This window comes from Arachis stenosperma, chromosome 4 (genome assembly GCF_014773155.1).
Source record: "Arachis stenosperma cultivar V10309 chromosome 4, arast.V10309.gnm1.PFL2, whole genome shotgun sequence".
NCBI lineage: Eukaryota > Viridiplantae > Streptophyta > Magnoliopsida > Fabales > Fabaceae > Arachis > Arachis stenosperma.
The window spans coordinates 145146759-145172000 of NC_080380.1; the positions used below are offsets into that span (position 1 = coordinate 145146759).

Sequence of the window (25242 nt, forward strand, 5' to 3'; positions counted from 1 at the left end):
TCCTTCTACAATGTGTAATAACTATATTATCTCTATCTGAAATAATGAATCGTGCAGAGTACTACCCAAAATAAATAAATAAAAATTGAATAGTGCAGAGTAATAATGATTTACGTACTTTAGAAACATCTAAAAACTTTTCATCTCACACTTGCTAAACACAATTGTATTAACTAAAAAAGACACAACAGTAACTTGAAAGTATAAACGTAAAGGAAATTGAGTTCATACTCTTATTAACTATAAGCTCTAGTTTCTAGATTTTAGACAACAAACAGTACTCTTCATCCATCCAACTATGCCTGCACTAACACCAATGCATGGTAGGAATTCCTGTTTCTTGATTTTGACTCAAAACACCCTCTTCAAGCACATAAATATGTCTTGGCTGAAAGCACTTCCCAATGCTAGCCCAGCAACAAGTCCACCACCATAGCCAATCAAAATTATTTTCCAGTTGAAGAAAGATTCTGATTCGGAATCTTGATCACCATCAAATGTAACTGGTGGAGGCTTAGCATGATCACAGTTTCTGGACACCTGCATCCCACAAAGGCCTCGGTTTCCCATGAACGAATTGTTTTCAAATGTGTTGAATTGCTTACTTTCTGGAATTGGACCTGAGAGATTGTTGAAGGACACGTTAAAGAACTCCAGAAATGTGAGTTCTGTTAACTGTTGAGGAATTTGTCCTGAGAGGCGATTGCGAGAAAGATCCAATGCTTCAAGATTAGAAAGCTTCCCAAAGGATGATGGAATGTTGCCAGAAAGCATGTTATTTGACAAGTTGAGCAAAACAAGACATGTCAAATCCCCCATGACATTTGGAATTTCTCCAAAGAGTTTGTTGCTTGAAAGATCAATGGCTATCATAAAATAGAAGTCCTGTTGAAGCTCCTGATAATCCATAACAACCCCTTTGTTAGACATTGTGAATGAATAGGAAATGTCTCTAAACCAATACTGATTTGGAAATTGAATAGTGCTGTCCTCATATTGTAGTTGACTTATGTTGGAAGCTGTCATGGATTTCCAATTCTTAATTATTTCTGGAGCCAGATTTCCAGAGAATTCATTGTGAGAAAGATCAATGATATGAAGCTTGGGAAATGTGCATCTTGTCGGGCACATTATAGCTCCATGAAATTCATTAGATCGTAAAGCAATAACTTTCAACTCTGGAAGAGTGCTCAGCCAATAAGGAAAGCAATCATTGATTCGGTTATGGCTCACATCGAGAAATTCTAGCCTTTTACAATTGACCAAAGCTCTTGGTAGCTTACCTTTCAAGGTATTATTGCTGAAATCAATCATCTTCAGGTTACTCCCAGCCATATATGTTTGAGGAATGGGGCCAACCAATTTGTTTCCTTGGAGCATCAAAGCTTGAAGAGATTGGCTAAAGCTTCCCAAGCATGAAGGAATCACACCACTTAAGTTATTATAGGAAAAATCAAGAATCACAAGTGATTTCAAATTGCAAATCAATGGGGATATTCTTCCTGTCAATGAATTGCCAGAAGCAAACAAACTCTGGAGATTTCTTTTTCTCCACATCCAACTGGGTATTGATTTTATATCATTCTTTTCCACATCAACACTTCCCAACTGATCCAGTTCTTGAATAAAAGGGGGGAACTCCACCAAATTGCATGAAGCTAAGGATAAAGCTTCTAATGGAGGAAGGGTCACATTCTTAGAACCTTTTCCAGGGAACAGAGTGAGTTTGTTGAATGACAACCCAAGATAAGTAAGCATTTTGAGCTTCAAAAACATATCAAGGTCTAACTCTCCTTCCAACACATTGTTGTCTAAAGAAAGAAATGTAAGATTCTCTAGTGTAAAAAGAGAGTGGGGAATTTCACCTCGAAGGTTGTTTTGTTGAAGATTGAGTTCATGTAAACCAGTTAGGTTCATTATCCAAGATGGAAATTCCCCGCTTAAATTGCATGAAATCAAATATAACTCCTGAAGTGGAGGAATGGTTACATTGGAATAAGAACCTTTTTTATTGAGTAAGGTCAATTTGTTGAGAGACAAATCAAGACTAGTAAGCCTTTTCAACTTCAGAAACATGTCAAGTTCTATCTGTCCTTGAAATGAATTGAAGCTTAAAGAAAGAATTTCAAGATCGGCTAGTCTAAAAAGAGAGTGAGGAATTTGGCCTTGAAGATTATTATAGTCAAGGTCTAAGTATGCCAAATTGGTTAGGTTCATTATCCAAGAGGGAATTTCGCCATGCAAATTACATGATCTCAATCCCAATGCTTGAATTGGAGGAAGAGTTTCATTGGACGAACTTATCCCTGGGAGCAAAGATAATTTGTTTCCGGATAAGCCAAGAACATTTAGCTTTTTTAGCTTGAAAAATTTGTGGATTGGGAATTCACCATATAGCTCACATCCTAAAAGCTCAAGTTTTCGCAAAGATGTAAGATTTGTGAGCATATCAGGTATAGAAGATGAAATGGTCACAAAATTAAGACGGAGAACTTCAAGACTAGTTGCATTTTGAATCAAGCTTCTTAGAGTGGATATCTTAAGTTGCAACTTGTTGATTGGAGTTGGAGGAATATACTCAAAATAACTGCGCAAATCAAGAATCATCAGGTTGCGCAAATGCGAAACTTGAGGTGGGACTTCACCAAAGAATGTGTTTTCACCGGGTTGTGCAAGATTTAGATATGTTAGTTGCGAAAACTCACCTATCCTTGATGGAATCTGAGAGTGATTGAAATCGTTGTCAGAAAGATCAAGATGTTGAAGGTGCACAAGTGAAAAAAGACTACTATTGGCATCCAAGGAACCATAGAGTTGGCTGCTGCTAAGATCAATGCCAATCACATGACCTGTCAGCTCGTCGCATTCGACGCCATGCCATGAGCAGCAATCTGTGGTTGGAATCCAAGAAGTTGTTTTGGGATGACTCAGAGGATTGTAAGAAGCATACTCAGTAATCACAAAGCTTTGCTTAAATTGCAACAAGATACGGCTTTCATCTTCATGACATGCATGATGATGATGAAGGGAAGGTGAACCATTTGCAATAATGGTCAATGAGAAGAGCGAATAAAGAAGAAGAGGAAGAAGTTGTGTTGACAAAACAAGAGACAACAAGAACAACCCCATTTTTATATATTTGTTTAAAGGTTTTTCACGGCACACACCAGTGTTTATAGTAAAGGACTTGAAGGTGATGACTTGGCTATATAAGAAGAAATAATATTGGTATATGAGTATTTATACTCTAAAATATGGAAATATTATTTCTTCGTGCATCTTTGGCAAGAAAAATTGACTTTCTTATCCCTTACGGTGGGTTGTGCGAATATTTCAAACTATGGGAAGCAAACAGAATAGAATTTTGAAGTTGAATTTGACATATCGTGCATTTTGGGCAAAAACTAGTGACATTTATCTCCACTAATTTTATGTCAATTTTCTGATCTGTACATAATCAGTTTTTATGGTGTTGGTGCACTTAATTAAATTTGCGTTGTAAGTTCAAGTCAATAAGCTCAAGTCTTCTCTAAGTTTGTAGTCAACACGAATAGACGTTCATACAAGTTCTCTCAACAAATTGGAGAAAATATTATATTTGTAATTCTAACAGCTTAGCTTAGTGCTGATAGTAATAGTATAATATTTTTAAAGTTGTTGCTATAAGTGTCTTAAAAATATAATAAAAGATATTAAAAATATATTTAATAAGAAATATAAAACAAATATTTATTTTTTGAATTTTTTATATATTCAATGAATTGAAAAAAAATCAAATGTTTTATCATCTATTCTCTTTAAATAATCTTCCTTCTTGCCCCGTACGACATTCTTTAATCAAATTTAGGGGGGTGACAACGAAATTCGTAGGGACAGATTTTTGACCCTCTCCTATAAATATATAATAGTTCATATAGAATCTGTCCTTTTTCTAATGGCATGTAGTAAAAACCTATATCATAATCCGCTTTTACTGATTATAATTATATACATAATATAAATTAAACTAAAAAAAATAATAATGATACAATATCAAATTATATTATTAATAATTTGTTTAAATTTTTTATGTATATGAAATATATTGTATGGGGAACAAGTATTATATCTAAATTCAATCCTATTTTGTCCCGTTTCGTCAAAATTTATCCTATACCAGATTAGGGTAAGGATTAGATAATTACCTTTCTCGATATAAGGACGAGTCAGATGTCTACGAATTTGGATAGTATTGTCATCTCTCATCAAATTTCATTTAAAATTTCTTTTCCCAATAAATTCATCTTTGGCGGTTATATATATGACTTTGTCATGATAAATAATAGAATGAAGAATGTTAGAAAACTAATATTTTTAGTATAAAAAAATGAAGAGTTTGTTAGTATTAATTCAAATATAAAAAAATGTTGATTACCTAATATTTTTAATTATTAAAAAATATTAGTCTATCTTTACTTATTTAGTATTTAAATAAGAGTGAAATTAATAAAGATAACAAGCATAATTTTATTCTCCAATATAATGCAAATGCTACCTTTTAGGAATTATCAAATTCTTTTCAACTTTTGCATTATAATATGTTCTCAAATCCCATTTTTTAAAATGCTACTCAAACACTAAATAATACAAAATTATTTTTATCTTTGTTCTTTTTAAATTAGTCACTTTTATTTATTATTTATTATTGTCTTTTTTAGATTATATTTAAATATTATAGTACAAAAATAACACTATTAAAAAACACAATATAAATATGAATATAGTATTTTTAACATATAAAAAGAATAACATTTACTTTTAAATTTTAATTTTCATGAATCATGATATTATGCATTTTCAACATTATTATTATAACTAAAATAATATTAAAAAATGTAAATCATTCAAAGGGAAAAAATGATGTATAAATAACAAAGACAATATATAACTAACAAACACAATTATATCAAAGTTTAAAAAAAAAAAAAAATCCTCTTCCATATTACAGACATTATGCAATATAAGTGAAATGTGAAAAAGCATCCTCTTTCATACTCCACCTTACAGCTACAACAGAAAACCTAAACAGAGCTAAAATATGCAAACATAACACTTATTATATTAACTGCATTACTACATGTTATTGGTCTCCTTCCAAATGGATACACATGCATGAAGATCCTGGCTGTATCACAAGCAAAGCCCTTTTTCAGCACATGATATTGTGTACTCTTTTGCCTGATATGACAAAGTTACATGTTAGGTAATGTTCAAAATATATAAAGTGTCAAGAGCTGAAATATATATTTAAGTAACAAAATGCAAAGCATATCCCATATACATATATACATATATTATATATTCACCTTAACGCAGGAACAAGTTCACATGTTTACAATTATATACTTAAGAATATATATATATAGAACCTAAATATATAATTAAAGAGCCCTGTGAACATGCATGTATAAAAAGTGGAAACAGTCAAACACTCTTGAGGATAGCAAGAATATCAACAGCTCTCAAAAACAGAGAAAGAAAAAGTATTGAGAACTAAGTTTAAGTTAGCTAACATTAGTTAATTTTATGATTCAGGTTTATCATTAGTATTTAGGGTTAAAATTTTATGATTTAAAGTCTATAATTTAAGATAAACAAACTAATTTTAAAAAAATTAATTGATATTAGCTGAAAAAAATTAATTTTCTAATATTCTTAGAAAATTACATGCAAAAAGACACTAAAAAAGCACTCCCAAAGCAAAAACATGAATAATATTTTATTGATAGCACTAAGTCACGTAGAAATAAAATATACAAAACTAAGCTTCACACTCATATATAATATCCAATTCAGAAAATATATACAAGAATAAAGTATCGTTTTTGTCTCCAATGTTTGGGGTAAGTTTTAAAGTTGTCCCTAACGTTTCAATTGTCCTATTTAAATCTCTAACGTTTTAAATTTGGCTCAATCTTATCCTGCCGTTAGGGATCCATTAACAGAATTGACGGTGAGACAAAATTGAGACGATTTTGAAACGTTAGGGACTTAAATAGAACGAAAACGTTGGGGACAAAAATGATATATAGAAATAAATTTTAATTTTATCCTTCAATAATATCAATTTTTTACTGTATATAATAGTCAATTATTTTTTAATCACATCTAAGTAAATTACACTTAATCACACTACTGTCATTCTAAATAATTTTTTTTTTTATATTTTTATATTAACTTATAACTTTAAGTGTAAAATTTATTGGGAATGGATCCTCTCAAATTTTTTTTAACAATTGAGGGAATAAAGTGTGATCTCATACAATTAATTTTATAAGTAAGACCAAAAATAAATATAAAAGAGAGAACAATAAAAAGTTAGAAATCACACTTTACACTCTTAATTTTTTTTAACAATGAAAAAAATCCATTCCCACATCTAATCACCATTTTATTTGATTGTATACTCACAAAAAGTAAATGAGGACAGGAAATTCGACAAAGACATTCAAACCAAAGATATATTACTTGTCCAGTGTGGCCCAAATGCTTCCACTCACTCAACGTAGTCTATACTCATATGACTCATGACTTGAACTATTGACTTAACAACTCAACTTATTATGTTCATCACACTATTGAATTATTTATTCTTAATTTTTAAAAAAGTATTTATTATGAATAAAAAAGTAATAATACTATGTGAAGATAAGAATTTCGCTGGCATACAACTCCAACTTCAAATTCGAGTGGCTTAATTTAATTGCTTAAATTAAAGAAATCCACGGATGGAATAAAATGTCAAAGCAGAAAAAGCATGTGATTTTAAAATAAAAGAAGAACAACCCCATTTTTATACATTTGTTTAAAGGTTTTTCATGGAAAGTATGCCACACACCAAACCGTTTTATACTAAAGGAGTCGAAGGCGATAACTTAGCTATATAAGAAGAAATTAAGAGAATGTAAGTCTTTTTTGTTACACATCTGATCACCCTTTTATTTGTATGTATTATGTAGATCTACCATGTTACTGTAGCAAATTAGCTGTTAGAATGCACTTGTATCATGGTAACTCTAGGAAAAATTTTATTAGAATTTGCTATTACGTTGAAATATTTATATGATTTTATAGTATATTTTTAATTATAATATTTAAAAATAAACAAAAATAATAGAATGAATGATTATAAATATTTTTAAAATATCATTTATATTTATGCTCTAAAATAATAAATATTGTTTTTTCGTGCATTTTGGGCAAGAAAAATTGGCTTCCTTATCCCTTATATTTGGTTGTGCGAATATTTCAGCATATAAATGAGAGAATTTTGTAGTTGAAGTTGACACTGTTTGTTCATTTTGGACAAAAACTAATGACATTATCTCCACTAACTTTGTGTCAATTTTCTCCTGTACATGGTCAATTTTTATGGTGCTGGTGCACTTAATTAAATTTGGATTGGAAGTTCAAGTTCATAAGCTCAAGTCTTCTCTAATTCCGAAGTCAACACGAATTCAAGTTCATATAAGTTCTATCAACAATTTGGAGAAAATTTTTATGCTTGTAATTCTGATAGTTTAGTGCTGACAGCAGAATATTTTAAAGGTTGTTGCTAATAAGTGCCTTAAAAATACTACTAAAAGATATTACAGAAAAATAAAGAAAATATAAAATAAATATTAATTTTTTCAAATTTTTTTATACATTCAATGCATTAAAAATTAAATATTTTTTTATTTATTCCCTTTAAACAACATTCTTATTCTTTAATCAAATCCTATTTAAAGTATCTTTCTCTCGATAAATTTATCTTTAACAGTTATTTATATGGCTTCTTGGTAAATTGGACTCACAATATTAACCTTATTTATGAGTATCCATGGAACCCAATTTGTTCGGATAAGGTTGGTAACCTAACCCTAAGAATCTAGTTAAGAACGGAACAGATTAAATTGCGAGTAAGATCAGATGTGAATTTAGACCTAATCCTATTCAACCAATTTGTACTCATAATATAATAAAGTATTTATTAAAAATTATTATACATGTATAATGAAATTGATAGAGACCGCACTTAACTCACGTCTACTCCTTTTTACAATTTTTACATGAATTTTATTATAATTTTGTTTCTTTTAATTTTAATATGGACTTAATTTTATATTTTTTAATTAATATATTTATGAAATATAAAATAATTAAATATTGTGTGTGATTGAAAAAAATTATTGCATATAAGATTGGATAGAGTCGAGTGTAGAAGTTTAGGGTATGAATAGAGTTAGCCTTGAGAATTCTCAATTTGCAAATAAGATAATGTTAAATTTTAAAAAAAATTTAAACTTTACAAATAGAATTAGAGTAGAATCTAAATCATTATCGTGATCGGCCCTACTAATAATTTTAAACTTTCAACTTTTAAGTAGACTAAGTATAGCTCATTATAAAATAAACATCGTAACTCAGCCTGATAGATTTGGTAAGCAGAAATTAAAGAAAAGCAGAACTACCATAAGTCCACAAGCACTTCCATAATAACTAACACTTAATATTGTCCCCGAAAATAAATTACAGCAATAAAACAAGGCTAAGTTTGACAATCACACTCATATAACAAATATTATGCAATATAGGTGAAATGTGAAAAAGCATCCTCTTCCACACTCCACCCTGCAGCTACAGCAGTAAACCTAAACAGGGCTAAAATATGCCAACATAATACTTATTATATTAACAAACTTTTTTCTTATATTAACTGCATCACTAAATGTTATTGGTCTCCTTCCAAATGGATATACACATGCATGAAGATTCTGGCTGTATCACAAACAAAGCTCTATCTTTCACAAGATACTGTGTGCTTTTGCCTGAAACATATGACATCGTTACATGTTAGGTAATATTCAAAATATATATAAGTGTTAAAGAGCAGAAATAAATATTTAAGTAACATAAAACCATATCCCATATACATATATTATTAACACAAGAACAGGTTCACATGATTAGAATTGTATATGTAAGAATGTATATATATAAAGCCTAAATATATAATAAATAAAAGGGCCGTGTGATGAACATGCATGTATAAAAAGTGAAAAACATAAAACAATATCTTATTCATGACACTAAGACACGCAGCATTTGCAGTAAAATTCACCATTTGCAGTAAAATTCACCATTTGCGGTAAAATTCGCGTTCAGTCATAAATAATTTTAATTAGCTGGAATTCATATTCAGTAAAATTCACCATTTGCAATAATGGCAACAGGTAGCACATATTCAGAGTAACAAAAACGCTAACCATATTATATACGTAAGCTACTGTTTTAGCTAGGAATTAATCAACTAAGCTATGTTTTAACCATTAAAAAACAATAATAAACTGTTTGGTGTGTCCAATTTAAAACTTCAACAATAAAGAAGTACATTTTAACATTTTAGCACTACTATATTTTGTTTCATTTGCATAGAGCAGATATTAATTTTTTTGACATACCAATATTATGAATATAACAACTATATCAACAATAATAAAAACTAGAAGAAATGGAAACGGTGCATACCTTCATATTTGAGATATGATCCTTTTGAATTTGGCCACCTTGATCGCTGTAAATACATAGAGCTTGTCATAGACATCACTCAACAACTTGAAATAAGCATATCTCCAAGATTTCTTCAAAATCAATGAGAAGCACACTCCCCAAAATGCCATAACAAATCCAGCAGCCATAGCAATGTAGAACCCCTCGCTTACAAATTGTTCATCATCATCACCATCAGCACCATGTTCACTGATCTGGTGACCATGAATGGGACAAGTATTGTTGAGGGGAGCACCACAAAGTTTTGGATTTCCTTCATAAGCAGAAGCATCCCTGGTTTGAAGTTGCGTGCCAAGTGGGATTTCTCCGGATAAATCATTGTATGACAAGTCCAGAACACTGAGACGATCTATCTGAGCAAGTTGTGAAGGAATTGTTCCTGACAAATGATTTCTGGATAGATCAAGAGAATCTATTGATTTCAGTTGTCCAATAGTTGGAGGGATGTCTCCACTAAAAAAGTTTCTTGAAAGATTTAAAGAAACCAAGCCAATAAGACTCATCATTTCAGTTGGTATTTCCCCTGTCAACCTGTTGCTGGAGAAATCAATACTTCTCAACAATCCCAGGGTGCTTCCATATTTTGACATTTTTCCTTTCCATATCAGTGATGTGCTATCATTATAAATTTGGTAAACATCATGTTCATATCGAGTACGGTCATGTATATTCATATAAATAACATAATAGTCATCTGTAATAGTTGCATTTGAATTTGCTAGAGTGGCCATAGCAGAAAGATTACTTATGCATTTAGGTATATTGCCAGAGAGAATATTGAGGGAGAGGTCCAAGACATGGAGTTCATGAAGATTGCACATGCTTAATGGAATGTTACCATGAAAATGATTGGAATGTAAGCTAAGTACAAGTAGCTTTGGAATATTATCTCCAATCCAGCTTGGTATTGTTCCTGATAACTTATTACCTGCAACATCAAAAACTCGTAGTTGTGTGCAATTATGCAAGGATGATGGTATCTCTCCTGAAAAATTATTGCCTTCAAAGTGTATTGACTGGATATTTCTTAAAGACCCCAGAGATTTTGGCATATTTCCATAAAACTGATTATTGGATAAATCTAGGACGACCAATGACTCAAAACCCATCCAACAATCCGAAAGTTCTCCTCTAAGGCTGTTGTTTGACAAATCCATAAATCTTGTGGGTTTGGTCGAGTTTGCACATAAAAGAGGATTTGCAATTGAAAATCTGTTATTGGACAAAAACAGATGTGAAGCAGCTGCAAGGAATGCTGGAATTGGGCCTTCAAATAAATTGAAGCTCAAATCAACTGAAATATCTAGGTCAACAACAATAGCTGGTAGAATTGGGCCTTCAATTTTTCCTCGAAAACGGTTGTGAGAAATATTAAAATTCAACATCCGAGGAAGGTGTTCCCAAAACCAATTAGGAACAGTGCTAGAAATTCCAGCATTGGAAATATCCAAATCCCCAATATTCACCTGGGTGTCAAGCCATTTTGGAAAGTTAGGCCCCAAATTGCAAGAAGCCAAGTAAACTTCACTTAAATTGAAAGGGGGAACCCATTCCTCGCTAACATTAAAAACGAATGCATTATGAGACAAATCCAAAGAGTCAAGATTGGAAAGTCTTGAAAAATGAGCTTCAGTAATCAAACCTTTCATGAAGTTATTTCCAAGGCTTAACTCAACTAAGTTGGATAGTTGTCCAATACCTTCATGTATGGTTCCACTTAACCTGTTGTTATCAAGTCCTAACACTTCCAAAGATGAAGAAACCTGTGAGAGGTCAGGCAGCATCCCTGTAAACATGTTTTCAGATAGATCTAGTTCTGTCAAGCTGCCAATATGAAACAAGGATAGAGGTATTTGGCCTTTGAGCTCATTATTTGCAAGATTTAACTCCTCAAGGGAACTCAAGTTGTTCCCGAATGTTTCTGGAATGGTTCCTGTTAAACCATTACCATTCATTCTGAGAGTAACAAGGCTACTAGTGAAATTCATTAACCATGGGAATATGAAGGATGTATCCCTTAAAGAGTTGAGAGAGATGTCCACATATGAGAGAGAAGTGGATGCAAGTGATGAAGTGAGCACGGAATCAACAAGATTGCAACCATTCAAGTCTAAATATTGAAGATGAGAAAGGTTACTCACTTGTCGTTGCCAATTGCTGGCACCACTGAGATTCACCCTAGGAAGCGAAAGATAACTCAGGATTGGAAGTTGAGATAGCCATTGTAAATCAGAACTTAATGACCTGGTTTTGTCAAAGGAATAATAATAAGGTTGGAGGAGGTCAAGATACTGTACACGAGAAAGGTTTTGGAGTTGACTAGGAATGGTTCCGGTGAATGCATTTCCACTGAGATCAAGATGTTCCAAGGATAAGAGATTTCCAAGTTGAGGAGGCATTGTTCCGTTAAGGCCATTATTACCAAGATCCAAATATCTCAAGGATGACATATTTGTGAGTTGAAGAGGAAATCCTCCAACCAGATAATTGAAACTAAGATCAAGATACACTACATGGGAGAGATTTGAGAACTGAGAAGGAATTTGTTGCGAATTATTAAAATCATTCCATGAAAGATCAAGATATTCGAGGAAGTGCAGATTTCCCAATTGAGGGGGTATGTTTCCAGTGAAGGAACAAAAAGAGAGATTGAGGTGTGTCAAAAAGGTTAAAGAGCCAATGAAAGGAGGGATGGATGACGCGAGAGGAAAGTGAATATCACTAAGGTCCAAATAGTTCAAATGATGTAACTCAGCCAGTGATGGGCTTATGGATCCACGAGTGTAATAATCAGCATGAAGATCAAGCATGATAACATGGCCAGTTACATTGCTGCACTTGACGCCTTCCCAGTTGCAACACTCCTTCTGCTGCTCCCCATCTCCCCATGAAGACAGCCAACCAGCATCTGTGGCATTGAAGCCACGTTTGAGAGAAAGCAGAGCTTGCCTTTCACTCTCAATGCACTTCACGCTTGGCACCACCGCTGCACTGCTCGTGCATGCAAGAACTTGCACCATCAACACCGCATAAACTACACCATTCATCATCATCACTGGGAGCATAAAATGTTTCAAGTTAAGTTGTTGTATCATATCATGTGTTCTCAACAACCTAAGGGGCATATTTCCAATTTATAACGCGTACCTAGGTTATTCAAACCAAAGGGGCATATTTCCACAAATACTAATTCAGTAAGTGGTTCAAGTATTATTTTGTTACAAAGATTTTATTCCCATAGAAATTAAAGATACTCAAAAAGAAGGTGGGATTAAAATAATGGTATTTTAATTTTCGAAAATCAAATTTACTTAAAAATTTTAAACCAAACATAGGAATATAATATTTTCATCTTAAAATTTTTAAAAATTATTTATAGTTCCTCCAACCACACACTCTAAGAGGCATATTTCCACAAAGACTAATTCAAACCAAAGATACATAATAAATCCAATATAAATAACTTGTCAAGTGTGGTCCAAATGCTTCCACTCACTCAACGTACTCTATACTCTCATGACTCATGAGTCATGACTTGAACTATTGACTTAACAAGTCAAACTTATTGTATTCATTACACTACGAATTATTTATTGTTAGTTTTGTTTTAAATTTATTATTTTTGATCTACAATTAGTTAACAATATTTAAAAATGTTAGCAAAAAATATGGTAATGAACTAATGGACTAAACATATTAGATTATTAGTTAAAAATATTAATTAATATAAATTAAAATTACTGTTTTTCTAACTTTTTTCCATCTTTAAACGCTCCTTATTAAATAAAGAGTGTTACATTCGATATTAATTAAACAAACCTTAATTTTTTATTTATTACATTTTATAATAATAGTTTAGATTTAGAGTTTATTTAAAATTTATAGATTTAAAATTTAAAATTTAGGATTTAAAATTCAAAATTTATGTAAATTTTAGGATTTAGAATATATAATTCCAAATTTAATATTTTGAACTTAATATTTAGATTTTAAAATTTAAAAAGCGATACATTTCTATTTTTCTCGGAGTGTATTAGCATTTGCCATTTTTTCATCTGTTCTCTTTAAACAATGCAAAACACACTTTAATCAAACCCCATCTAAAATTTCTTTCCAATAAATTCACCTTCAGACTTCAGCGGGTATTTATATGGCTTCATCATGATAAACAATAGAATTGCTCAACAGTCAACACTGTTGTAATAACTTATTGGTCTATCTTTGCTTATTTGGTATTTAAGTGATAGTGAAGTTAATAAAGATAACAAACTTTATTTTATTCTACAATATAATGCAAATGTTACCTTAATTATACAAATGGTACTTCTTAGGTTTTACATACATGTTTTCATTATCAAATTCTTTTTACTTTTATTTTTATATTTTAACACAATCGGATGACATAGAAGACAATTGGATGATTATGGTGCATAGCAACTTTAATTGAAATTAAATTCTATGTGAAAACATAGCAACTTTTGCATTATAATGTGCTCTGAAACCCCATCTTTTCGAAATGCTACTCAAACATCAAAACAATACAACATTTGCACTTTCTCCTAATGTCTTGTGCCAATAAAAAAATTAGACAGCAAGACTATTGAAAGAATGAATGCAACACTACACAACAAAACATTGATGGACTCATTTATGATTGGATATAATTTTCTGCTTTTTTTTTTTTTTTTTTTTGCAGCACACGTTAGTGTAATGTAAAATTGAACATGACCTTTGATATTATCTGTTGCATAAATATTATGATCACAAGGAAACAATACTAGCATTGTCACTATTGGATACACTTGATGAATTGGCAGGACCAAACAGTAATTCCAAGCTAAAATCACTTCCACATATTGATCTTCCTTTCTTCCCAACTTTGTCCAAATCCTGTATTCCCAGCTACAAAATAGCAAAAGGAAACAAAGTCACATTTTGAATGTAAATAGAGATAACAATCAAATTGGTCTTTTAGTTTTCCCCTAATAATGATATTAGTCTCTCAATTTTAATTCGTAAATCAAGTTAGTCCTTCTCTTAGTAAACTATTATCAAATTGGTCCCTCAGCTTGCCTAACATCATGCTACAGTTGTTAATGTTAGTAAAACTAAGGGACTAATTTGATCATGAAAATTGGAGCATCAATTTGATTGTTATCTAACTGTAAATATACCAAAATAAATTGATGGAATTAAATTACCTGTACCATGCTGTTCTTAACAAAAATTGTATTAAAACAGCAATAGAAGAGACAGCCTCCTATCATTTTCTCATAGAATATGACACGTACATCTCCAGTTAACTGTAAACACAAGAATCTTATCAGAAAAACATGTAGCTGTTTCACATTTTCATGCAAAAGCAAAAAAGAATACAAGGTATGTTCCAAAGGTTGTTGCTAGTAAAAAGTTGATTAGAAGATCCTTATGATTGGTGAAGATGGATTGATGTAATGCTAAATATGATTAGTGGTTATTTACTGTAATGTCCCAAACTTCTTTTTTTTTTCTATTGTTACTATCCTACCCTTTAATTTTATCAAAATTCCTACATTACCCTTATTCCTCCTACCCAACCCTAATCCTAAAATATTAAACAACTTCCACTCTTCCTCATCAACCACAACCTCCCTTCTTTTCAAAACTCACACCATACACAAATACACCCACGCAGAAAAAAAAAAGAGAGAGAACGGTAGAAGGGGCTGTTGCCTCCACGCCTCGTCACCGAAGTTCTGCTGCTGCCAAGTCGCCATCGACGTCAACCCTAGAGAAAAAGGGAGTCTGCGAGTTGAAGGAAGCTGGAGGAGTGTCGTTGCCGTTAACGTTTTGCAGTGCCGCCATCATGGTCGCCGAGAAGGAGGAGGACCCGCGAGGAAGAGAGGGACGCGGTTAGTCTCATCGTCATCAGATCCGTCTTTGCCGATGGAGACCCCGTCGCCGAGCTGCTGCGCCGTCGCTGCCACCGTTGGGTTTTCAGGAAGAGGAGCTCGAACGGGAGAGAGAGAACGAGAGAGTTCACAGAAAGAGAAACATCACCATACACGAACAGAGGGGGGAGAAGGAACTCACCGGAGGAGAAGGAGACTCGTCGCCGTGCCTCTAGTCGCCAGGAATGGCGCTACCGTCGTCGGAAATCACGCCGGAGCTTCCAAACTCACCGGCAACACTACCTTGCCACTGTTCTGGTCTAGCTTCTTTCCTTAGTCTGTTCTGTTTTCACTTTATCTCTGCCACCATTTCATTTTTCTACCTTGTTCTTGTTTTGATTTATTTTTGTCTTTGTTCTGTTTTGGATCTTCCAGAATTTTATCTGCCTTTGTCTCTGTATTCGATTTGAAATGACTGCTTGGTGTTGTGGTCCTTGTCGCTGTCGTGAGACGCACTCTGGGTTTGGTCTCTTCGATCCGTTAGGACCATGCTATGAGTAGGCTTTACATTTATAATTGTTTGATTGTGCATCTATAATTATTTTGATATATATATATATATCTATTATGATCTTTGAATTATACTCACTATATTTGCCTTGAACGATTTTAAATTGATTAGAATAATTGATTTATTAGAATTAAATAATTTATTTTTATGAAATTTATACTTTTGAAACTATACATGAGATTATATATTTTTATGAAGTTTTGCATTATTCCACAATATTTGATTTTACTTGAATATCTGTTTTTGAAGCATTAAAGTATTTGTTGGTACTAATTTACTTTAAAAATTGTGAAATATATTTGAATTCTTTTATGATTGAAAAATATTTCTGGTAAGAAAGTACTATCTGATTTGATTTGATTCGATACCTTATATATTTGAAAGATAAAATATTTGTTGTATTTGAAATTATATGTTTTGAATTAGTTTGGGTGGCTCGTATTAGAAAACCGTAGTTAACGGCGGTTATGACGTTAACCTAGATGCATCTGGCTCATACCTCAGCTAGCAGGGGTGTTGCTAGCCTAACGTGTAGGCCACACATTGGATCTGTTATTCCGTACGGATACACTAGAGGAAAGGGATACCCATAGAGGTGGAGCCGCCTAAGTGTGGACTTTGATTTGATTTCTGTACGAGAACTCCCTTATTGATTCACCTATTATTATCAACTATTACTTTCTAATTAATATTACTTTGATAATAATATCTATATGGTCTCATGACGATTATAAATGTATCCTCTAGTCACTGAGTTACAAAACTCGCCACTTTTTTAAAAAAATATTTTTCAGGTTCAAATATTTGACTATGTGAGACTTTCTATTCAAGAGTAAAGGTCTGCAATGAGTACATATTCTTTGTCGAATTCCTAGAAGTTTATGCTCCATATGTCACAGGCAGGATCCAACCATTTTTAGTTATTTTATTTTTTGTTAAAAATATATATTTATTTTAAAACTTGTAAAATATTTGTAACTTGCTTATTCAACTTATATTTGAGTATGTTAGGCTTGCTATAGGATTATTTTCCTGAGCGCCGGTCATGACTCATTTTGGGTCGTGACAAAGTGGTATCAGAGCTTAGGTTTAATCTGTATAATATGGAGCAAGTGTCCTATGGTAGGATCACAATTGTATAAATAGAAGCGCGCCTATTTGTACAAATTGTGGCACTATCAGAGGCCTATAGGAATGTCATCTTTCTCTTTTTGTCATTCTTGTCTTTTGGTTCTTGTCATCATGAGTCATATGTCGATTTTTGACACCTCTTTTCTCTTCTTTGTACCCATTCTTGAGTTATTATTTGGTAGCTTTTCTTGAACTTGCTTTTGCAATGACTTTAGTTTCGGTTCTGGTTCGCAATTCCTGCCTTGTCGCGAGTTCTAATCTTCCTCGCTTTTGTGAATATTTGCTTTAATCTTCTTCATCTTCATGTTGTTTTCTATGGTTTCTGATTTCAAGATTTCATCCATTATCTAGAAATTTCGATATGTTTTTGCTGTGAATTATTATCTTATTCCTCTCATAGAACAGTTTTTGAATTTGTGGATTGTGGATTCACTTAGCTGCTAATTGAGATGCTTTGTTTTGGATTTCGATAAAAACAAGTTTGTTCTTCTTATGTTGATAATCTTTGAAGTTAACATAATTTTGAACCCCTCGTGTTTCTTTCTTTCGAATCAATAATTTAAAAAAACTGTTATTCGGTTGCTTAAGTAGAAGAACTACGTGATGAATATATGCATGGAGTGTTATTCTTGTTTGCTAGATTGTAATTATAATATTCTTTGTTTAGGTGTGGCAAAAAAATTTTTTAATCTGTTAGTTGAATAGAAGATCTTTTCCGATCTGAAAGTTTAGTTGAATTTTTTTTATTTTGATAATCTGTTCGGCTATGGCTTTGTTTGTTGAACGTGGCTTTTCTTTCAAGGACACTATTTCTTCTGGGAACCTTCAAGTTTTTCCTTTTTCAATCTTAGGGTTCCTTTAATTATGAAATTTTTAGATTTCAATTTTTGACTCATTTTGTTTCTGCTCAGTTACACACTTCATATTTTTCATGGTAAAATGACTCAAAATAGCACGCAAATTAGCGGACATGAATTTTTGTGAATAGAAATTTCTATGTAGTAATCAATTTTTCAAAACCCATGCTTTCTTTTTTTTTTCTTTTCCTTTTTCGTTTTTTTACTGCTTGATGCTGCTTTGGATTAATACCCTTACCTTGTTGTGAAAAATAACTCAAACCAATTTAGTTTATTGTGTACTGGATATTGCATTGAATTCTGAAGAAGGGTCTTTCTTTCCTCCTTCATTTGTTTTTCAATCATGTTCTGAAATCTAAGATTCTTTGTTGTTTTTCTGTTGGGAATAAGTAGTATGACCACAATCCAATCAATTATGTGTAAAATAATTTGTTATTGTTATTATATTAAAATGTTAATATAATAAAGTCCTTGATTAAATTTAGAGATTTATCATTGTGATAGTGATCATAATATTGAGAGATAAATCTTTTATGATTTAATCTAAATTGTTCTTGATCATAGGATTATTAAAAAGGACATTAATATCCGGAAAAGATCAATATATATATATATATATATATATAATGGTCTTCATTGGATGAAGATTAATAGATCTCATTTATTAAATTATATATATAGATGGTGCATATAGAGATATGACCATTGAACTGACTCACTCTGAGAATTCCTAATGGTTATAATTATCGCATATTTGTCAATAGGATATTCTCAAGATGAACATAGTAATAGAGTTTCCTTTGACCTGCGACTATCATAGTAATTAACAACGTATTTATTATACTTTGATTCCGGACACCTAATACCCTAGGGTGCTAGTTGAATGGATATTGGGTATGATTTAAATACTTGTAGAATTAATGATCAGTCAATAAGGAATCCGTCAACTCTCAGTAAAGAGTTTGAGCTCTATGATTATAATGAATGAAATGAATAAAACCTTGGCCAATGGGATTGAATGAATGAAGAAATGAATTTCTTAGGTCATTCACAGTTCATTATAATAATGGTAACAAGTTAGAGTTTGACAATTAAATCATACTCTAAGGGTTAACCAAGAGCTGGAAAGATGGAAGGAATTATACTTTGTTCTTCTGAGGTTCTTAGTAAAAATATATTACTTCATACTATCGGGTCGTTGAGGAGTGTTGCTAGATGCCAACCTTGATTAGTAAATTTAGTACGACTAATTTACTACCCGCTTAGCATTGAACCTATGGGGTCACACACTAACGAGTGTTCTAACCTTTGCTGTATAATTATTTAATTATTATTTTGATTTGATCAAATAAATAATTATATTAATTCAAATAGAATATTATTATATTCTTTGCTAGCACCAAGAATATAATAATAGTATGATAATTGAGAATATTAAATGAGATTTGAGAATAATTAGTTATTCTATTTCTGAATTTGGATGAGATCCTAACTGATTCTATTTTCAAATTGAGTTATGATATGATTTATAAAATTTGAATGATTCAGATTTGGAGTTTTAAGATATGATTTAAATTTGAATTGAGAATCAAATTTAAAATCAGCAACAAATCTCATACTATATATATGTACGTCAAGAGTACAGGAACGTCACGAGAGAATAACAAGAGTTTTTATTCCTTTACCTCTACGCACATAAACGTATGTGAGCCTAATTCTTGGAGAAGAATTTTATGGCGTGCAAAGAGTTGCAAGAGGTTTCTCAATTTAGATCAGATCCATTGGTCAAGGAGTTAACAGCAAAGGTTGGTCTCGGTGTGGATACGCATAGCGCCTTCGTACCATCGAAGGAGAAAAAGATTTTTACTAGCATACTCAGGTATTTAGATCTGATCTACTATATATTTATTATTGGAATAAAGTTTAAGCACAAAATAAATCTTTAAGGATTACCTTCTTTTCTTCCGCCTTGTGTTATGAACACATGGTAATCCTTCATTTTTAACACCCGAGTTGAGCATTGTTTTCAATACCTTTCAAAAGTTTTGAATTTATACTTGTTGGTTAGTTCTCTCTTTTTGTGCATTTTGTTTGTTTGATTTTTTTTAACACTGTAACATTATTTATTGTATGAGAAAGTGCTTTGAATGTTCAAGCTTTCTTCCTTTATAGACCTTTGTTTTAAACTTTTAATCAATGCAAGTTTTACCCTCACACCTCTGCAATGCTTTGCTTGTTTGGATTTTCATTGAAGACCCTGTATTCACAAGTTCCTAATCCGTTTACTGATTTTCAGCCGTTTCTTTGTTTCAAATTTATGATCCAAAAAAAAGCATTTTTGTTTTAAGTTATTTTACCTTGTATAAGTTAACCATGTTCTGGTTTAAACCTTGAATTGTTGCATATGTAGGGGATTTAATTAAACCGTTTTAATTTAAGAATGCCCAAAAAGTTTATTGAGTAAATTGCAAATAGCTTTAATTGTTGTGAGTGATTAATTGATGATATGAATGCTGAATTGTGCTTGTGAAGTGTGACTAGAATTATTGATTAGTGATATTGATTAATTATGCGAATTGTGAATTGTTTGACCAATAATTGCTGTAATTGTTGAATCCTGATGAATTATATTGGTTGATTACTGTTGAGCTGGTTATTCTAACGAACTTAATTGATAAATTGATTGGAGTTGGGTTTAGAGAATAGTTGGAGAGCTGAATTTTGAAAAGTTGAACTAATTTGTAGGAAATTCGAATTTTGAATTCAACGGCAAATTTGGAAAGTGAACCAGTTACTCAATAGTGATTGAAAGGATAAGAGATTAAAAGCCAAGTAAAGTATAATAAGTAAAATTGTTAAGATTCAATTTTGAAGGTTTCGTATAATTGAAACATTGGTTATGATTTTTCAAAGTTAAATCGTGAAACCTGATTTTCTGCATTATTTTAAATGAAGCTAGAAACTTTGAAAATTTATAACTAATTCTGTGATGATCGGAATTGTATGGGACTAAGTCTGGATTAAACTTGGGAATATAGAGAGCTGGACTAGTGAATTTGAGACTTTTTTATTAATTTTATGATTTATGGTAAATTTTTTGAATTATGGATGTCAAACCTGATTTTTCTGCAGAATGCTTAACACAACAGCAGATTGTTTCCTCTACTGAAAATTCTCCAGTTTGAATTTTGAAATGAAACCAATTTTAAATGAAACTTTAGTCTTATCACTTCAATTTCGTAAAATTCAGAATTTGTGGAGTTGTGGTTTTAAAGATATGGATTTTTGAAATAAGATGCATTATGTAGTAAAAAAAAATCAGGTTCTGTTTTCTAAGTCAGTAACTTTGAGACTTTATAATTTTTAATTCCGAAGTGATATCGAGATGCAATCAATTGGAGGTGAAAGTTGAGTATGTTTAGTATATATGATTTAAATTTCAGGGTTTTTCATGTTTTAAATGAGTGAGTTATGGGACTTGGAAGAGGATATATTCATTGGCTTTTAGACAGAATTTTGCAGGAAACTACTCAACTTCCGAGTTACATAACTCCTTTATTAAAAATGATATTGACTTGGAACTAATTGAAAAAGAAATCTGGATGAGTGAAGTTGAACCATGCTAATTTTTAAGGTCATTGGATTTAACTTGGATTTTATAATAAATTTTGAATATCACAGGTTGCTGTTGTTTTCTAATTTTTAAGGCACTGCAGACCAGTCACGATTTTGCTTCTATTCCTAAAGTTAGAGTAAGCAAAAAATTATGGTTTTTGGTTATTTAAAAAGCTTAATCTGAGACGGTCGTTTGGGCATAAAGCTTGTGCAATTCCGAAATCATTTGATATTTTAAAAACAAATTCGAGATTGGGCTGCCGATGTTGCTTTGGTGATTATGTTGGATATGGAATTTAAGAAATTGATTTTTTATACTATTATCAAATGTTTTTGAGAATATTTATTGTTATGACAATTGCTGATAAGAGGTTGGTGAAATGTGGAAATAAAGGAAACCAAAAATTATGTTTAAAGATTAGACAAAATAAAAAGTAGCAGTTATTATAACTAATGTTAGTTTAAGTTAATTGCAATCACGTCAAATTTTAGTTTTATTTCATTTATCTTATATGGGCTTTATTTGTAAATTAAGTTAACTGTGTGATCATATGAAAATATTTGAGTTTATTTTACAATGATAATAAGTTAGATGTACATGTAAATGTTGGCTTAGAGGATAATGAGATGATTGCTTATATTCTTCCATCATATTTTACATAATCTATCTATTAATGACATAGTTACTTAATATCTAAGGTCATGATAATAATCTAAAGGTACTTAGTCAAAGGTTTCTGTAGAAAGGGAAAAGAAGCATACTGATTTTGTGATAGTTACAATTAAGTTGCCTATTCCAGAATGTGTTGTCTTATTTTAATTTATGTTTTGCTTACTTTCTCTATTGTCGATTTTGTCTTTCTGCTTATACATACCCTTGCTTGGTTGTGTACTTAGGTATCCTCTAAAGATTCTTGATGGAAAAACATTTGCCCCTGATCCCTATTACTCTAATTCATAAATTTTGCATCTTTTGTTTCAATTTAAATTTGTTTGACGTGATAGTATTTATGCTTGAAATATTTGTTTCTCTCTTAGTTGCATCCATTGTTGACGGATATCTTACCTGATTGTGTTCTGAAACATTCTCTTAAATCTTTGAAAAAAAATGTCGTTGACTTTGGTTACCTTCTTTTGTACACTGTATCAATTTTCGAGGGCGAAAATTTTTGTAAGGAGGGTAGAATGTAATGTCCCAAGCTTCTTTTTTTTCTATTATTACTATTCTACCCTTTAATTTTATCAAAATTCCTACATTACCCTTATTCCTCCTACCCAACCCTAACCCTAAATTACTAAACAACTTCCACTCTTCCTCATCAACCACAGCCCCTTCTTTTCAAAACTTACACCATACACAAATACACCCACGCAGAAAAAAAAAGAGAGAACGGTAGAAGGGGCTGTTGCCTCCACGCCTCGTCACCGAAGTTCTGCTGCTGCCAAGTCGCCATCGATGTCAACCCTAAAGAAAGAGGGAGTCTGCGAGTTGAAGGAAGCTGGAGGAGTGTCGCTGCCGTTAGCATTTTGCGGTGCTGCCATCATGGTCGCCGAGAAGGAGGAGGACCCGCGAGGAAGAGAGGGACGCGGTCAGTCTCATCGTCATCAGATCCATCTTTGCCGATGGAGACCCCGTCGCCGAGTTTCTGCGCCGCCACTGCCACCGTTGGGTTTCCGGGAAGAGGAGCTCGAACGAGAGAGAGAGAGAACGAGATAGTTCGCAGAAAGAGAAACATCACCATGCACTAACATAGGGGGAGGAGGAACTCACCGGAGGAGAAAGAGACTCGTCGCCGTGCCTCTAGTCGCCAGGAATGGCGCTACCGTCACCGAAAATCACGCCGGAGCTTCCAAACTCACCGGCAACACTACCTTGCCACTATTCTGGTCTAGCTTCTTCCCTTAGTCTGTTCTGTTTTCACTTTATCTCTGCCACCATTTCATTTTTCTACCTTGTTCTTGTTTTGATTTATTTTTGTCTTTGTTCTGTTTTGGATCTTCTAGAATTTTATCTGCCTTTGTCTCTGTATTCGATTTGAAATGACTGCTTGGTGTTGTGGTCCTTGTCGCTATCGTGAGACGCACTCTGGGTTTGGTCTATTCGGTCCGTTAGGACCATACTGTGAGTAGGTTTTACATTTATAATTGTTTGATTGTGCATCTATAATTATTTTGATATATATCTATTATGATCTTTGAATTATACTCACTATATATTTGCCTTGAACGATTTTAAATTGATTAGAATAATTAATTTATTAGAATTAAATAATTTATTTTTATGAAATTTATACTTTTGGAACTATACACGAGACTATATATTTTTATGAAGTTTTGCATTATTCCACAATATTTGATTTTACTTGAATATCTGTTTTTGATGCATTAAAGTATTTGTTGGTACTCATTTACTTTAAAAATTGTGAAATATATTTGATTTGATTCGATACCTTATATATTTGAAAGATAAAATATTTGTTGTATTTGAAATTATATGTTTTAAATTGGTTTGGGAGGCTCGTATTAGAAAACCGTAGCTAACGGCGGTTATGACGTTAATCTAGATGTATCTGGCTCAGACCTCAGCTAGCAGGGGTGTTGCTAGCCTAACGTGTAGGCCACACGTTGGATCTGTTATTCCGTACGGACACACTAGAGGAAAGGGCTACCCATAGAGGTGGAGCCGCCTAAGTGTGGACTTTGATTTGATTTCTGTATGAGAACCCCCTTATTGATTCACCTATTATTATCAACTATTACTTTCTAATTAATATTACTTTGATAATAATATCTATATGGTCTCATGATGATTATAAATGTATCGTCTAGTCACTGAGTTACAAAACTCACCCCTTTTTTTAAAAAATATTTTTCAGGATCAAATATTTGACTATGTGAGACTTTCTATTCAAGAGTAACGGTCTGCAATGAGTACCTATTCTTTGTTGAATTCCTAGAAGTTTATGCTCCATATGTCACAGGCAGGATCCAACCATTTTTAGTTATTTTAATTTTTGTTAAAAATATATATATTTATTTTAGAACTTGTAAAATATTTGTAACTTACTTATTCAACTTATATTTGAGTATGTTATGCTTGCTATAGGATTATTTTCCTGAGCGCCGGTCATGACTCATTTTGGGTCGTGACATTTACTAGGATCGGTTGGTCAAAATAATAATCCAAACATATTTTCTTGTATATTGCAGGACTCTCTGTGTCCATTTGAACAACAATCCGAGGTTCTTCTTGTTCTGATTGTGTTCCATCTTCGTTCTCTTCTTCGATATAAGAAAGGTAGTAGCGAGGACTGTTGGTTCTCTGATAGCCTTTCTTAATCTCTCTGCAGCACCCTCAAAAAATTTCCACCGGCGGACGATAAATAGTTGGTGGAAATTTAGGTGTAGTCAACTTTACGTAAAATTAATAATTGAGAGCTGTTTGATGAAAATTTAGTCAAATCAGTTAAATTATTTAACGATTCTCAGTCATTAACTTCATGTGAAATTGACTGCATCTGAGTTTTCACCTAAATAATTATCTAAAGTCATAATTATAATTGAATGAGTTTTTACTATATAATTACACGAGAACTAGAATTAATTT

At 32.1% G+C, this 25242-nt stretch overlaps 2 protein-coding genes across 2 annotated transcripts; both read right to left on the minus strand.

Annotated features, from left to right (window-relative positions):
- Nucleotides 1-145: 145 nt before the first annotated feature.
- Nucleotides 146-3192, minus strand: LOC130976520 (receptor-like protein 6). Its single transcript, XM_057901398.1, has one exon. It carries the CDS (start codon nucleotides 3127-3129, stop codon nucleotides 352-354), a length of 2778 nt encoding a protein of 925 aa, XP_057757381.1. The 5' UTR covers nucleotides 3130-3192; the 3' UTR covers nucleotides 146-351.
- Nucleotides 3193-8506: 5314 nt separating this feature from the next.
- LOC130973846 (receptor-like protein EIX2) lies at nucleotides 8507-12683 on the minus strand. The gene is made up of 2 exons (XM_057898529.1): nucleotides 9550-12683; nucleotides 8507-8849 (listed from the first exon to the last, which is right to left on the minus strand). The coding sequence occupies exon 1, from the start codon at nucleotides 12654-12656 to the stop codon at nucleotides 9552-9554; it is 3105 nt and encodes a 1034-aa protein (XP_057754512.1). The 5' UTR covers nucleotides 12657-12683; the 3' UTR covers nucleotides 8507-8849; nucleotides 9550-9551.
- Between the last annotated feature and the right edge of the window lie 12559 nt (nucleotides 12684-25242).

Coding starts and splice junctions, on each gene's coding strand:
- LOC130973846 (XM_057898529.1), bottom strand. CDS start 12,656: ATGCTCCCAGTGATGATGATGAATGGTGTAGTTTATGCGGTGTTGATG.
- LOC130976520 (XM_057901398.1), bottom strand. CDS start 3,129: ATGGGGTTGTTCTTGTTGTCTCTTGTTTTGTCAACACAACTTCTTCCT.